At 38.7% G+C, this 16670-nt stretch overlaps 1 protein-coding gene across 1 annotated transcript in view; it reads left to right on the top strand.

The window, feature by feature from the left end:
• Positions 1–16670, top strand: part of NOX3 (NADPH oxidase 3) — a 39197-nt gene that overhangs the window by 8840 nt on the left and 13687 nt on the right. Inside the window, exons 5-10 of the mRNA XM_010189904.1 lie at positions 2610–2755; positions 5497–5678; positions 8367–8496; positions 11564–11656; positions 12819–13072; positions 16627–16670. The exon at positions 16627–16670 is cut by the window's right edge and continues 104 nt beyond it. Coding sequence (XP_010188206.1) covers positions 2610–2755; positions 5497–5678; positions 8367–8496; positions 11564–11656; positions 12819–13072; positions 16627–16670 — 849 coding nt within the window. The remainder of the gene's footprint in view (positions 1–2609; positions 2756–5496; positions 5679–8366; positions 8497–11563; positions 11657–12818; positions 13073–16626) is intronic.

Genomic DNA, 16670 nt, shown 5'->3' with positions numbered 1-16670 from the left:
AGCCCCTTGTAGGAATGGCTCTCCTCCCTTCCCACTCAGCACTAGAGTGCTGTTACATTTAAATACATAAACAGTGTTTATATACTGCTTATACACCAGTTGCATGCTGGGGAACAGATTGTCACAGTCCCCACACAGCTGCCACCTAAAAACCCTGTAGCTTAGAGCCTCTCAGGCTTCTGGTTTTGGCAGTATGAATCCACATATCTTGCTTGTGGTCTTGTGCAACCCTCATTCCAGCGTCCTGGTGCTGCCACACCATCTCTTTCACGGGCAGGCTCCGGGGAACGTCTCCTGCCTGATGCTGCCCGGGTTGTTTCACATGCAGCACCTAATCCATAGCAACATACGCATGACATGCGAGGTCACTGAGTCCAACACCCTCTAATACTCCCAGTCACGTCATATATGCTATTTCATAAAATGACCAACCTTCAGCTGAAAGCTGCTTAGATTGCTTGATCCCATTATCCCATTTATTGAAAGGTTATTTTAGAGTCTCATTCCTTTGATGGCTTGAATCTGTCTTCTAATTTCGAGGCTCATTTTATCTCTGTGCAGTTCATACCCATTTGGATTCAGTCTCCATTCTGCTGAAGCTATTCCAGCTTGTATAAATAATTTATTATTCATTGGTCTAAAGATTCAGAAAAAAATGGAAGCTTGATTTTACAGTTTGGGTGCTCTGAATATTCCCTGGGATGCCTGTGTCAATAAATATTTTATTATTTTTGTTAAGGGTTTCATCAGGACACAGCTCACAAGAGAATAACCAGTCAATCCAGTGACCAGGATGTGTGATTTGGTTTAAAACCCCACTTTACATTTAATGTAATAAGGATTTTAAAATAGGTCTTTCGTCTGCCAGTGAGTATGTAAGCATGGGGCGATGAGGTGAAGCAGGTGTTTGGGAGTGGCAGGGGGGAGTCCCTAAGCTAACATTATGCTTTGAATGAAGTGCAAACTAACAGTCAACCAACCCCAGCACATCTACTGCTCTAGAAGGTTCACCTCAGAACAACAGAATGAAAATAACCTCTCTCCAGCCTGAACACATGGGCTAACCTGACATCGGGGCGATGAGTGCAATCTTCTACCTTTTTGCACCGGCTGCATTAAGCATTACCATGGCCAGCATCTTACCTTAACTCACATTCCCATGTCCACAACTCTCCCCAGGCACTGCAGAGGGGCTGGACTCCTGCATGCGGAGTGAGGAAGCTCACTAAGTCGACAGGCACCTAAGAGACTTAGCAATGCCAAAGTCCTTATGCATTTAACCCTGTGTTTTCACCTACCATTACACAGTGACAAGCATAGTAAGAGATTACTTTTGTATGAATAGTTACAATTTTAAAAATGAAAAAAAAAATAAGAGGAAATAAGAAGAAAGAATAAAGGAATAGGGAAGAAGAAAGAAGATAGGAATAGGAAAGAAGAAAGAAGGAAGAAGAGAGAAGAAGGAAGAAGAAAGAAAAGAGGAAAAAATAACAAAGAAAAAAGAAGAAAAATAAAAGCAAAAAAGTATCCTCTTTTGAGAGAATATTGTTCAGGAAATCAGATCATATTTGATTTACTACAAATACTGCCTTTTAGAAAGGTTTTTAAAATGGTCAGGGACAGGAACATATAAACACTGAAAAAGAGATTATAACCGGAAGCTAATTCTAAAAACTAGAAATGGCATATTCTAATAGCCCTACTGTAAACATATAAATGTTTTTCATTGCCAAGTTTTCATCCTTAGGTATTTAATAGTTTGCATTAATTACAGCTTTCTTGTAATGGATTTGAGAATCTCTCATACTGAAAACTGAAACTCTCACCAAGCATGATTATGACTTTATCTATGTTAGCTAATAATAAAACAAAGTACTTCCTTTTTCCCTCTTTTGAAATTATCATCTTTCCACTCAGTAAAAAAATTACAGGGGAGTTTTTACTTCATTCTAAGACATTTTTCTAAACTGGCCATTTCATATGCCTTTCGAGAGCAGGCCAGAAGTAGAGATGATTTATGATGCTTAGGGCAAATCAGATGTAATACTGTGATTCAGACTTCCCCCTTAAAATCACGAGGCTTCCCCAGGCTCCACCTGCATAAAGTGATGCTTTAGATACTTGTTAACAGGGGACAGATTTTGGATGCATCTCCTAAATATTCCTGGTGAAAGGTGAAAACTACTGTATGCCTAAAATGGACAAGTTAATGTCCTACATAGCAATATTAGACCATGGCACATCCTAACACATTAATTAAAAATATAGGGATTTTAATCAGTTTACCTCATTTTGAACAATTTAAAATCAGAGGCAAACACCTTTATATCATCGCTCAGGAGGTCCTCCTTTGACGACACTGAAGACTGCAGGGCATTTGACTATAAACATGAGAGGGAACCCTGGACCTGTTTCTCTCCTCTCCAATGTGAAGCAGTTACTTCATATTAGACATGTATTTGATAAAATCTTTCTTTATTTTCAGCTTAATCCATGCAAAACTCTCAAGCTTTTCCAATAATTTGTAGTGTGCTTAATGAAGTTCCTTCTGGCACTGTGGGCAGGTAGAAGAGTGTCTGTAATTTCACACCACTCTTTCTCTCATGCAGCCATCCATATTATTGCCCACTTGATCAACATTGAGCGGTATCATACCAGCCAGTCAAAGGCAGCCGGGGAGTTACGGAATAAACTTTCTGGCCTTGGCAGGAGTCCAAATGAAAGCTACTTGAACCCAATCAGGACCTATGAAACAGTAAGCTGTCACTTTTTGGTTTTCCTCATCTAAAAAGTTTTCCTCTGTGGATTCTATTGTCAGTAAAACTGTATTTCCAAGCCTTTTAACCAGATCGAGAAGGTGCTGCCAAAGGTTAACCTCAATTTCAGCAGAAAACACTTACTCAGAGATGCAATTTTCAGGTTACTAAGCTCAAAGAAATGTCTCTAGTATTTTAATTAGTTTGTTGGGAGACAGCTAGGGGGTTGGGGGCATAAGGAGTATTGTGAATAGCAGACAATGTAATGAACCTTCAAGGAGTTTTATACAACTAAACAAAACTATCAATCTATGGAACAAACACAGCTTGTTTCCATATAGGGAAAAAAATCACATAACAACATTTGTTTCACAGTTGCTATTTGTCTCTCCCCATGGTCGCGCAGTGTCTTCCCAACCTGGGGGTTGTTTCTGCCCTCTTACATGTCCAGTGTGGCTGCCCAGGGAAGAACACGTGCAAAACCTCCCAGAGGATTGCTGCATATAGGAGGCAGTGCACTGGGAAGCCACAGTGCTGCTGTGTGCGCTTATATTGTTGTATACTCTCTTATACTCCAGACATTGTTTTTGCTCTTTAGTTATTTCCACATAGCCAGCATGCAATAAAGGCTGCATGAACATGGTGTGAAGCTCTTTCAGTCAGTGACGTGCTCCACTGAAACAAGAAACAAAGTGAGACGACCATCAGTAGGATCCTATAGTACTTATCAGTTACAAGGCATTTTGTCTTTTTTTTTCCTCAGTTCCTTTCCACTTTAGAGAATGTGATTTTTGCATCTTTCTAAACAAACAAGTAAGCAATTCTCAAGTTTGAAGAAAACCAAGCAAATGAATGATCTCAATGGTGTGAACACAAAAGTCTTGATGGTGGCATTTACAAAGTAGTTAGGTTTATCAGACAGCAAGAACAGACTAAGCTGTGCAGTCTTTCTCCACACCCAGTGCCTGGTCTCACCATGTGCACGTGAGATGTTCCCCCAAAACAGGACAGAGCTGACAGGTCTGAACGGGAACCTACTGTCTTCCAGCATGCATTTTTTTCTCCATTAAGCCTTCCCAGGGTGATATAATTGTGAAGTAGGCTTCTAAATAGCACTGAGATCCTAAATATCCTTGAGAAGGAATGTTAGCATTTTCTGAGAGCCTTTCCCAGTCTTCTTACAGTAACACTTCCCACAATTGCCAGCCGAGATTTTACTCCAACCTCTAATATTTATATTTCTTTTATCACCCATTTGTGTCTCAGTAGCTACACTCAGAATTAATAAATTATGAAGGAAAGCAAATAAAAGATTGCTTCTAACTTCAGAGAAGAAAGTTCTGAGAGCAACAATTCAGCCTTTTTTTTCAGTTTCATCCTACCCTTGTAGTAGCAATGCACTAAGTGTCTTTGACATTTTTGCTTGTTTCTTCTCAACATTCAAACTAGCCACTGTAGTGGAAATGTTCGAAATATCACCTAGATCAATCCTGTTAATATGTAATAGGATCTGAACACACTCTTCACAGGCACCAATTTGAAAATGTACTGTGTGTTGTCAAGTGTGAACATTTGAAAGAATGATTTTACTGTAAAAAGTGACTGTAAAAATGGCATTGTGGAATTTTATCACCTCTAGGATTTCCATATCATATGAGTGCACTTTACAAGAACAATACATTTTTTTTTCTCCTAGTGTATTCAGCTGTAGAACCAACTCAGGATCCAGAAGGCATGCTGAGCTCTTTCATTCCTGTGCATCAGCACCACGAAAACAGATATATATGCTTTGCAGGTCAAATGGGGACTTTATCTGCCAGCATATTTAGCTTGAGTCTCATCTTGCGTGTGAGATTTTTACTGCTGTTCTTCATGATTTGCACTTTATAACTGAGATCAGCATCTGACTGTTGTGTTCTAAATACATCTTCATTCTCACTTCAGTTTATTTTGGTGGGTTTAGACAGATGTAACAGACCTGTGCTGATGTCTGTGAGTCACGAACAAGAAGGAACATGTTCTAGCCCAGCATATCAATGTTTCATCACTGACAAGCATAAAATTGTAAACATAAATAAGTCTTTTAAAAAAATAAACCCAAGTATTATCCAACGTATCTCCAGGTAAATATAAGGAACAGATAAATGAGAGATGCTGTTTAGGCAAATGAGAGTGTGCCATTTTTATACGCCATTTCAGAGCTGCTAAAAACTCAAAAGCTTTGAAGTAAAACAAGCACAAAAGAGCCCCACACCTTTATGGCTGCAGGTGTCTAAGCACCTCGCTTCATCACTCTCACATGAATAAGCTGGTTTCTGGTGCTGTTTTGCTTATTACATTTCTAGACTTAATCTTCCCATTTCTCTAATAATTTTCCCTTTTTTCTGAGACATTTTTGCATAAGCAAAGTAGATAAAAGTACTAATGAGAATGTCTAATTTCCTCCTTTTAATTCCTGAAGCAAATAAATGGCAGTAAACATTAACACATCTGTCTAGGATAAGCCTGAGTGAAAATTGAGCAGAACGAGATTTTCTCATGCTCGTCTGTGGTAAAATGGAGGTTTGCCTTGCCTCCATGTCTTGTTCTGGTTTTGCTCCTATGCTGAAAATATATCTTAGATTTTGGCTTCATGTGTAATAGAGCAATAATACCAATAGCAACAATAACAGAAGTAATAATTAAAATAACAACTATAACAACAATAACTATTAATACTAATAATGTATTCTTATTCTAGAACACAACAGGAGAGGTACTAACAACCATAGCTGGAGTAACTGGAGTTGTGATAACTGTGGCTTTAATTCTGATCATGACTTCATCCACTGAGCTCATCAGAAGGTCATGTTATGAAGTGTTCTGGTATACCCATCAACTTTTTGTGGTTTTCTTCATTGGTTTAATAATCCATGGTATGGGGTAAGTGTCTGCATAGACTCCATGGGGTATGTATACACAGTTTGAGAAGAAACACAATTCCAATCTATAATCCTGTGCTTTTCCATTAACAAACTGCTGGGATCTTTGCTCGAAGACAGCATTTTGAAATTAAAATGGACCACTTTTCTGAGGACTAAAAGTGCATTTTAGTTCTTTCAACCACTCTTCTACCATCTAACAACCTTCACCTTATCAATGCATCAGTCTGAATGAAGTTTCATCCCTGGGAACTGAGCGCATTACAGATTAGGCAACAAACCTTTGTGACCTAAAATTAATAAGGGATAGAACTCATGCTCACAGCTCTTGTAAAGCATTTTACAAGAGAGCTTGTACAAGCTTGACAAGATTTCATCATGTCAGCTACCCTATGGTGGATGGCCCTGTGCTCATTCTCCTCTCATGCTCCTCTGCATCCATAAATGTAAGGTGATTTTGGTCTTCTTTCTCTGTGGGGAAAAGAACCCCAAATTTCCTCACTGTAGAGAAACATTGTACAACGGCAGCAGGCACCATATTACAAACCAGGCTTAAATGACTACAGTAACAAACAACTCACATATATAACTAGCCCAGTCAGGTGGTTTTTACGGAGAGGGATGACTGCCAGTTCGCTGGTTGTCTCCCTATTCCTCAGCACAAAAGAAAGGTCCATCCTCTTGGTACAAGGCTCCACTTCTTACACTGAGGGACAGCAGAGTCAGGGCAGCCTCCTGAGAAGCTCAGGAGCTGATAAATCCCTTGTCGATGCAGAGTGAGAGCAAGAATGCCTAGTGCTGAAAATATTTCCACCTTCTGTTTCCAGATCCATTGAAATCTTCTACTTCTTCTCCCTTGTGTGCTTTCCCCCATTTCCTTTTCTCCTTTCTCTGCGATACTGTCGATGTCAATCTATAGTGGTGTATTTGCATTCACATTTCAATTCAGATAGAGAGTGCAGTTTCGAGGTAAATCTCATGATCCTCCTTGCCTCCTAGGTCTGGCTTATACCATGGCACAATCCCCTGACTGCATAACACAGAGTGTTTGGGGATGAAACTACACTGACAGGAATGCATCTCTGTGTGCCAAGCACTAACAAGTGATCCATTCATAGGAACAGACAAGACCTGATCCTAAGCCCTAGGTAGCCCTCAAACATGTTCAGTGCTAGACCCTCAACAAAGACTGCTTTGCTCCATAGGTCTTTTCCTGATGACTATCTAGTGTACACATGTTCTCAAGCTGTAGTAAAGCTTTTCAGATCTAAGGACATTTGACACAGAGGAAATTCCTAGCTCACAGACGGTGTGTGTGTGTGCCTGTTCTCTGGAGGTACGTGTCATCACGACAGGGCAGGGAACAGGCCAGTACAATGTTTTGTAGTGTGTTACTTTTCTTATGTCTTGTGATTTGACAGCTGCCACATTCAGTTTGACTTTCAGTGTTCCTGAAATTGGCCCAATTAATTAGTCCCAAGTTTCAGAGGCACAGCTGCAAACAAATGCTGTAAACTGTGTCCTGGCTTGATTAAAATGGCCCCATTCCCCTCACTCTCTGGCAAGTCTTTTAGAATCCAATTTCAAACCACTATAATGAACCTTTTAAACCTTCAGCTTTGTAAGCTCCCTCTGCCTACCCAAATGACCGACATCCCTCAGAGAGAGACCTCCCCAAAAAGGGGGCACTTACTGAACAGCTCTATTGATAACATGCACTGAGCATGCTGCTTGCTCCTGGCTGGGAGGGAGGTGCAACATAGCAGCTCCCTGCTGCCCTAGGACATCCCTACCACTACCCCATTTATGAAAAGGAGTCAAACCCCAAGGTTTCTTTCACATCCCACCTTTCTCCTTCCCAGGTGACTGAACAAATCTCACTAGAGCCTACCTCCTATTCTGTCTTTCTGTCTGAACTGGTGGCAGCCGATGACACTGCCATGTTGAAGGTGACAGCACTTCTCATGTCCTTGTCTCTTGCTAGGCCAGTGGGCAGGACAGGCTAATGTTGTAGAGCCAAAATAAGTATGGGAGGGAAAATTCAGAAGAACAATATGAAACAAACAGGGTTTCCCCATAAAAAACTTTCTTCTCTACCCATAATCAATACCAGCTGAAACCCATTTAAACTGAACAGTCAGGATTTATATGTTTGGGAAAATTCATATCATTAACATTAAGTAAAGAAGCGAGAATTTAATATATTTAGAGAGTACACATCTAATTACAGTCCTCCAACTTTATTTGCAGCTTTTAAAAATGCATTTAGAAAGCAGCAAAGGAAAGAGAAGGTCTGTCACTATAAAATTTTATTATTTTTCTAAACAATACCAGATGCTTGTATACAAAAGAGGTGAAAGTATCTGCTCCAAGGAACTTGGAAATCATTCTAATTTTGCCACAAAGAGCAAAATGAACATTTTCTGTGCAAGGGCTCTCCACACTTCAGCTTCATTGATGTACACCAGTACTATAACACACTCCCTGTATTTGGTCAAAAATTCATGGCAAAGCCAAAGGAAAGGTAATTTAAACAAGAGAATAGAACATAGTTGAAATGGCCAGTTCTTGAACTTTCAGTTATCTCCAAATCTGCTTTCAACTACTAGTCCAAAACCTACAAGTGCACAGAATCTTTGCAAGGATAGAATCCAAGCAGCATATTACTGACAAACATTTTTGTTTTAAGTCAGCTTGTCCGGGGTCAGACGCCTCAGAGTCTGCTGCTTCACAATGTCACTTACTGTAAAGATCACCACTTGGAATGGGAGAACGCCACTCAGTGTCCTTTGCCACAGTTTTCTGGCAATAAACCTGTGGTAAGAGTGATGTTTGTCTTCTGCTTTTAACTTAATGTCCTTCCTTGGGAGGCCAGATGTCTTAGGTAGTAGGGGACTGGAGTGTATGCTAGTGACTGGCACTTAGTGCTATGTTTAGAGAGTAGTTTCCCATCACTGTTCCATGGCCTCTCCCTGCACGTTAAGGTATTGATCCCCACCTTCAGTATAATCAGTATAGACAGGTACAGATGAAGAGTCATGTGTACAATTTTGGTGTTATTAATACAAATTTTTATTTCTGGAAGATGCTCTAGTTAGTTACCTATGAAGGGTATGGATTTCAGAATTGTATTCTATCTAAATCTGTTGCGTACATTTATTTTAAATTATTTGGTATCACCACTATCTTTGATGTGTTCATTGCACAAACAGAGCCTCCAATTGAAAACTTAATGAAGGCAGAGATACAGAAAATACAATGAAACAGTAAAGCTAGGGATGCAAATTAATAGTATTATTTTAACTAATAGTACTTTAATATGGATAGTCTAAGTATCAAGGGAGAATAAGTTGGAGATAAAATTATGTCCTTGCTTTGGGGCACATGCTTCATATCATCCAGCCTTGATGTCTTTAGTTAGGTAAAAAAGAGAGAATTTGAAACAATGAATTATGAAAGGGAAAGGCAAGAGGCAGGAAAAATGTCCCACGGAAGGGTGGTTTTGCTGCAACAAGATTGCAAATCCACAGGGGGTAATTAAGTAGCAGACTTGTACAGTATGTCAGATGTCTAGCATCCAAACAAAATCATTTAACATTTACAGCTCAAGATTTAGCTTGCTCATATGCAAGTTTTCGTTGTTTCTTCCAAAAAGAGAAAACATACCAAAGGAAATCTTATAGTAGAGGAGAAAAATTAGCATTCAGTGTCTTGTAGCTCTTTTAACGGCTGACATAGATTTTTCTTAAACTAAACTATTGTTAGCCACTATCCAACCCGCATATTAATGAGAAAATGAATGCCTCTCTAAAAATTTCAGCTACAATGTCGCCATAAAAATCAATACATGGCTGCGCACCGTGAATATAGACACAAGCTTGCTTCCAACAGCATGTCTTCACATTCATTATCATAAAGCTAACTGGAGAGAACTTCCACTTCTCCGTGTTCAACCTATTTTGCCACACTTTCTTGCATACCCAAGGCCATACTTGCAAAGTCACGTTACTTTAAATGAATTGTGTTAATACCACATGGCATATAGATCATTTGTAAAAACAGCGCTTTGCTGGATGGGTAATGTACTATGGTGTGATACCTGCTAGACACCGCAGTTAGCACGAATTCATTCAGAAGTTAAAAAAATATGACAAGGCTTACACAGCACTGGCTGGAACAGGTGCAGATGGGACTGAGCCGGGGGGGAAGACAGCCTTGTGCACTGCTGGGATCATGTTAAGGGGACACGGCTCCCAGGGTAGCCCCTCTCTCAGTCATGTGACACCTGCTCCCCTGCTCCATATTTCAGCAGGTAGGAGCCTGATCTGGCTCCCACTGAGGACAATGAAGTACTTCTGTTGCACTTGGGGCATCTGCACTTTTATCCTCACAGCCTCTTCTGAGCCATTCCTGCCCCATCTCAGTTCATTCTCATTACAGGCCACTTGGGCGAGAATAATGATGCCCTGATTAGCTGGCCAGGAGCTGTGTTGCCTAGCAGCCCATCCCTCCTGGTGGATGCCCTGTTGTCCCAACTCAGCCAAAAGATACTTTGAATTGAATGCTCTGTTGCACTGGAGAGATGGCACATTTGAAATCTCAGCTGATTTCTCACACAGGGTAGCCTGCAGCCTTAACATTCCTGTCACATGCTTTTATTTACAGGTAGCACAAATGGAAGGGAGGAAAAGCAGGTCTCATCATTACTGTAGCTTGATATATGCAAATATATTCAAGACATGTGAGATTACCCACTGTGCAGAGACACCTGTAGTACTTAGGGACAACGAATGTGTTGAGTTTCTGCTTTAACTGAGAATCTTCTGGCTTATGCTGGTTTCTTCCCATTATTAAATAATGCAATTTTTTAATTTAATTTTCAAGACTTAACCTTGGGAAATTGCCACTCCATCCTCTTAGCACTTTCTAAGGAAGCTACATAATTTTATGGCTTGCTTCTCATAAGAGATACTTTATAACCCGTTACCCAGCTTGTGGAGCAAAGTCAATGTTTCAGCAAGTTACTCTGAAGATTTTAAAAGCCACATGATTGCAAAGTCTTCAGTTTGCTAGAATGATCTGTGTAATTAACAAAACTGGAAATAAAACAGTATCTCCTATAGAAAAAAAAGATCTTTTTTAATCATGAAGATTCAATTACATGTAATTATCTTAGCTATCAGTGCAAATCAGTGAAATCATCCGCTAGTATACTTGAATAGCCAAGTATGTTTGATTGTTATAGTGATCAGTACGTACGATTAGCAAGCACAAGCACAGCAATCATCTGCAATACTTAAAGTATGACCAGCTTAGTATCCTAGACCAAAACCCCCACATTTATTGATACAAAGCTGACTAATGGATTAAATGGAAATACATCCCATTCCTCTAATTGAATATTTGGGACTTAATGTTTTCTCATGCAGCATCAGAAAACTCACAGCTGACAATAAGAACTACTTCTATCTGACCCTTCTGAAATATTTTAAACTTTGAAGAGCAAAAAACCAGTAATGCTATGGATAATATTGTACAAATGTCTGCATCTATATGTCTTCAGGTACAATGACATTTATATGTAACACCTAAATAGATTAATCCTTTTGCCTTTTAGTAGGAAAAGATTTTAAAGGACTCTTCTTGGCCAGAATACAGATAGATATTAGCACTGCTTTTGGAGTGCATCTGCAAAAGAGTCCCATATGTCTGTTCCACAAGAAAGCCAGAACTGCTATAGCAGCAACAGAAATACTCTCTTGAGAAAAGCAAACTAAAAATTACAGGAGATAAATAATTTCATTTTAGACTACCTGCTGATTTAAACCAGAAATGCAAAATATGTCTCCATAAATTAAAATAAATATTGTGGGTTTTAATATACAGGCTTGGAAGTGGGTTTTAAGCCCTATGATGCTGTATATCTGTGAAAGAATTGTTAGATTCTGGAGATTTCGACAGGAGGTGGTCATTACCAAGGTATGTAACATAGCTTGCATGTCTGCATGAAAAAAAAAGTTATGTCATTGACTTTTTTTATCTTCTATAGATAACTCCTTTATATTATGACCTAATTTTTCACTCCTAGCTTCAGCATCTCTTTCATCATTACTGTGGTTTCAGCCAACTATTGATTTTAGGTTTCGCATTTATTCCAATAGCAAGTCTGTAAGAATATTCCATACGGGACCAAACTTGATTATTGAAGTACCAGACTTAGAAGGTTACACCACCATAACATAAACCTCTGCACAGAGGGTCTCTTCTTTTACTGAACTGAAAACCATCTTCCACTGCAGTGAAGAGCAGAGATGTGTGTTTGCAGGACTTCAGCTTCAGCAGAACACAGTTTTTACTTTCAAATCTGGAGGCTTACAAGGAGATTAAGGGTTATGTTATCAGTTAGCATAAATAGTTGAAGCTTCATTAATACCACTGCAACAATTTATCCCAGTTGTAAATATCTCTGTGTGCTAAGGGCCTATTTAAGTCACAGCAGAATGGATGGGCAACACTGTGATTGAAGCAGCCAAGTCCACACATATCAAGTCAGCAATCAGGAACAGGCTTATCTTGTGTGAGGGAAAAAGCATGTCAGATAAGTATTGCTGCTGATTTCACAGACCGGCTGTGTTCTGTGAATCTCAGTATACTATGTGACATGTAAAACTCACTGCTTAACTGAGACTACCTCTTAATAAAAGTATGTTAGAATTGAGCTCACTGGGCTTTTTTCTTCTTGCAAAACCAACAATAATTTCATACATGTTAAATGTGTTACATGAGAGTAAAACTGGGAAATCATTCCAGTCTACTAAGGAATACTTTTGCATAGACTCTACTAAGATAGTAAGTTGACGAATAGTTGAATTGTTACAGCCTTTCCTCTGCCTCTTACATTCACTAAGCAAGCTGCCCTATGATACACGCTGTACTCACTCTCAAGCTGCTGGGCAGCAACAGCACTGCAAAGTGTAGTTTAGGCCATAATCTACAAGTCATTTAAAAATTACTGTGCACCCCAATTTGCATTAACTTGTGGTTGAACTCAAGTAGAAACAATTGCAAAGTCACCTGTAACCTAATGGAAACAGTTACTCTTCTGAAGGAAAATAAAACAAGTCTTTTTGTTATTGTTTAGGTGGTGACACATTCTTCTGGTGTACTTGAGCTTCAAATGAAGAAGCATGGCTTTACAATGGGACCTGGTCAATATATCTTTCTACAGTGCCCATCTGTCTCACAGCTGGAGTGGCACCCTTTCACCCTCACTTCAGCTCCTGAGGAGGACTTCTTCAGCGTTCACATACGGGTTGTTGGGGATTGGACTGCAGCCCTCTTCAAGGCCTTTGGAGCTGATGAAAAAGCTTTCAAGGAATTGTGGACGTTACCAAGGTTTGAATAACAAATGATGCATTTTAAAATGTTACATCTACATTTTAAAATAAATGCCAACATTTTAACTTTAATTAATTTTGTGTGTGTCCTTTATGATACAGTATTAGATCTTAGTTCTGGGCCCATAAATATGCCATTACACTAAAAAAGCCTACAAATAAACAGTCATTAACTTAGTCCAACAGCTACCAAGAAAACATGATGACTAATCCAAGATTTAAAGTCTGTATCAATATCCATATCTCTGTCGCTATGATCTAAATCTCTAACATTTATATCTAGATGTAAAGATATCCATTTTGACAGATAGTGCTTAAGAACTGAATTAAAACTGCTGGAAGCTATCTGCCAGCTTTGTGTCTGTATGCTTATGTTCTAATGGAAACCATCACCTGTCATTTTCCCTTTCAGTTTCTTAGATATTTTGTGGCCCCAGAAACTTTTGCCTGAACCTTACTTCTTTCAAGCAGTCTCCCTCAACGTTGTCTCCCATGACCAAATCCTGCTCCACTTTATAAAGGTTATAGGTGTTCAAATTCTGTATGTCTGGCATCTTAATCCAATCCAAAGGTTGCTACCATGTTGTTGCAAGTCAGCAGGGCTCCGCTGAAGTTAATGGGGCCGTCCTGACTTACACCAGCTAAGCACTTGGCTCTATATGTAATGCATTCAAACCAAGTAGCTCCTTTCAGGTGTAGCAGAGATTTTCAGCAAATAGAAAAGCCCGGCACAAGATAATTTCAATTCTGGTGGAGTGTGTAGGGCCTGGGACTGAAGGGACTATTTCCTTCCCTGGAAAATTGCTTTGGATGGGAGAGTCCTGGTAAAACTGAACAGCAAAAGACACTTTTTAAACTACTTCTATATAATTTAATGGGACTTGGACACTAAAGAACATTCCCCTAAAAAGCTTATAAATACCATGAGCTACAGAGGCATACTAGAAGGTGGGAACAGAGAAGAAAGTCTAGTCTAGTCTTTGCATTATATCAGTTAATAAGAATTAGAAATGAATGCCATGCCTTTATTAAAGGTGACTGAAATGAGAAGTATGCTGTTGCAGCAGAACTGGAACAAAAATGGTCCAAAGTGATTGACAGCCAGTGCAAAGAATGAGAAAGAGAAAAATGTTATCAAACGTTGCTGCCCACAGTGCAGGGCTGAAATTAACAGTGCTGTCATATATAAAGGCTCTTCTTTTTAATCTTGTTAGGGTGCCTAATGCCATCATTCAGTTGCTTTCTTGCAATATTAAAAGAGTATTTCAATAGTTAAGCTAGCAGTAAAGCAAAACCCAAGACTTTTTCACAGGTTTCAGTATCTAAAGATAAACACTAAATTGGTGACTATACTAAAAAATAACATATAGCAGAAACTGAGCAGAAGACAGAAGCCATGTAGCAACCGAATGATAAGGTAAGGTTCTAAAAAGAAAAGATATATCTTATAATTAATAAAGAAAGACCAAGATAAAATATACATGCATTTATACATACAGAAGACAGTTGTGATTGCTGGTCAATTTAAGAGATAAGAACATAGCATAGACTATTCTTGTGAAAATAATCAAGATCCTTACTATGCCACTTTGGGATTTTGGCCCACTTAATTACTGTTTCAGTACATTGTCCCAGAAATCTCTCTTACAGTTACAAGTACTACACAATCATGCTGATCAGCAGATGTTTACATTTTAAAAATAATACAATAATCCACTGATGTTACTTTTCCAAAACTAAATACTTTCCCTGCCTTTCCCAAAAGGAAATGAAATTGTGTAAATGGACACAAAGAATGTGGACAATGAGAGCCACAGCTATCAACAGTCTATAGCCCTCTTCTATGCCTCCCTTGGCAAATGCAAATGTAATATCCTTGTCACTTTTTTTACTATCTTCCCGCCTTCCTCTGCCCTCTAGATCAAATGAATGGGTTGTATAGCTCAATTTCTCTTTCTCCACTTTCTCCTCCCTACTTCTCTGACTCTTTGTATTCAGCTAAACGCTCTTGCTACGTCGTTAAAACCAGTGATGGGATCTCTGTCACCTGATGATTTAGGAGCAGGCTGACAAGACAAATCTCTGTAAGGAATGATTCAGAAATCATTGATCCTGTCTTGTAGCACAGAGACAGATTAAAGAATCTCTTGAAATTCCTTCCAGATCGATTTTTTCTCAATCTACTAACAATAATGAGAATTGCTCCTAAGCCCACATTGAACTTACATAGAAAGCTTACCTGAAAGCACTACTAAGGCACTTTACATACATTTCCTAAATTAAGCACAGAAGTTTCGAGTGCTCAAAAAGTACAGGGCTGGGCAATAATCTGAATAACAATACATATTTAAAAAAATCTTATTTTATTTGTATCTGAGGCCAGATTTTCAAAAGTTATCCCTGTGTAACTGTTTCATTTGCTACCATGCTTGCAGAGTATTTGGAATATTGAAATAAAAATGAACCATGTGACAAGTACAAATAAAAGGGAAAATGTTTGCTTGGATTGTAGGCCCACTTTAAGAAAGCAACAATAGGGTTTCAGATAGGTTATGTCCCTACACTTTTGTGTACAATTACTTGGTGATCTCCCTTTCTTTTCTTGTTAAAACATTTCATTCTTCCTATGTCTGCATATTTGTTTCTTGTATTTAAGCTGAACAATTCATGCAGTAAAGAGCTCAAAACAACAGAGAATTTAAAACAAGGAAAAAACTCATGTTTTCCTAAGGACTGGGTGTTAAATAGTGAAAACGTCTTCCAGAGCACTTACAGTATTTAAAGACAGGCTGGACAAAGAACTCCAAAGTAATGTGTGTATTTACATTCCATGTTGCTACAGGAATGAATCTGATTATTTACTAATCTTTTCAACTCTAATCTTGACCAAGGTGAATGGCTCAGCATCAGCAACATTGATTATAGAAGGTAGCAACATAAACAAGTGTTTCTCCTTACAAATTTTGCCTTTATGTCACATACTAAATATTTTATTGCCAAAAATGTATTTCTGAAATATTGGCTTTTCAGAAAGAGCTGAGAAAACAGTAGTGTCCTTGCATATCATGCCCTCTTTCTTGTTTTCTCTTTATTACTTTAACACATATAGAGAACTTTTCAAAATAATTAATATAATCTGTTCCTCTTTGATATATACAATATAAAAAATAAAGCTCTAAAACAGGATGCTTTTCAGTAATTCATAATTAAATATGTAAATTCCACAGCTAAATTTGGACATGCAATTATATGACTAATCACATTTCAGAAAGCCAGAAAATTGCAATTGCATACTTAAATAGATGGCCAGGCCTCAACCCACATGGGTGCTCTTCTTCTCTCATTTCAGAAAAAAACACTTGCTTTGCTATTAAATGGCAACCACTGAAAATTAAGTGTGCTTGTACTGGTAATTTGTGTGCCAACTTAGACATGTCTTTTCTCTTTTATTTCAGTAGAAGTTTGGTTTTGAAAATATGTAGTCCGACAAATTCTAGCCTTTCTGATATTTTGCATGTTGCTGACCCTTGACTAATAGTCTTGCTGCCGTAGAGTGGCTGTGGATGGGCCGTCAAGAGCCCCGAACACAGGCACAC

This window comes from Mesitornis unicolor, unplaced genomic scaffold (genome assembly GCF_000695765.1).
Source record: "Mesitornis unicolor isolate BGI_N332 unplaced genomic scaffold, ASM69576v1 scaffold3818, whole genome shotgun sequence".
Lineage (NCBI taxonomy): Eukaryota > Metazoa > Chordata > Aves > Mesitornithiformes > Mesitornithidae > Mesitornis > Mesitornis unicolor.
Note: the sequence above shows the minus strand (reverse complement) of the source record. Positions and strands in the feature narration are given on the sequence as shown.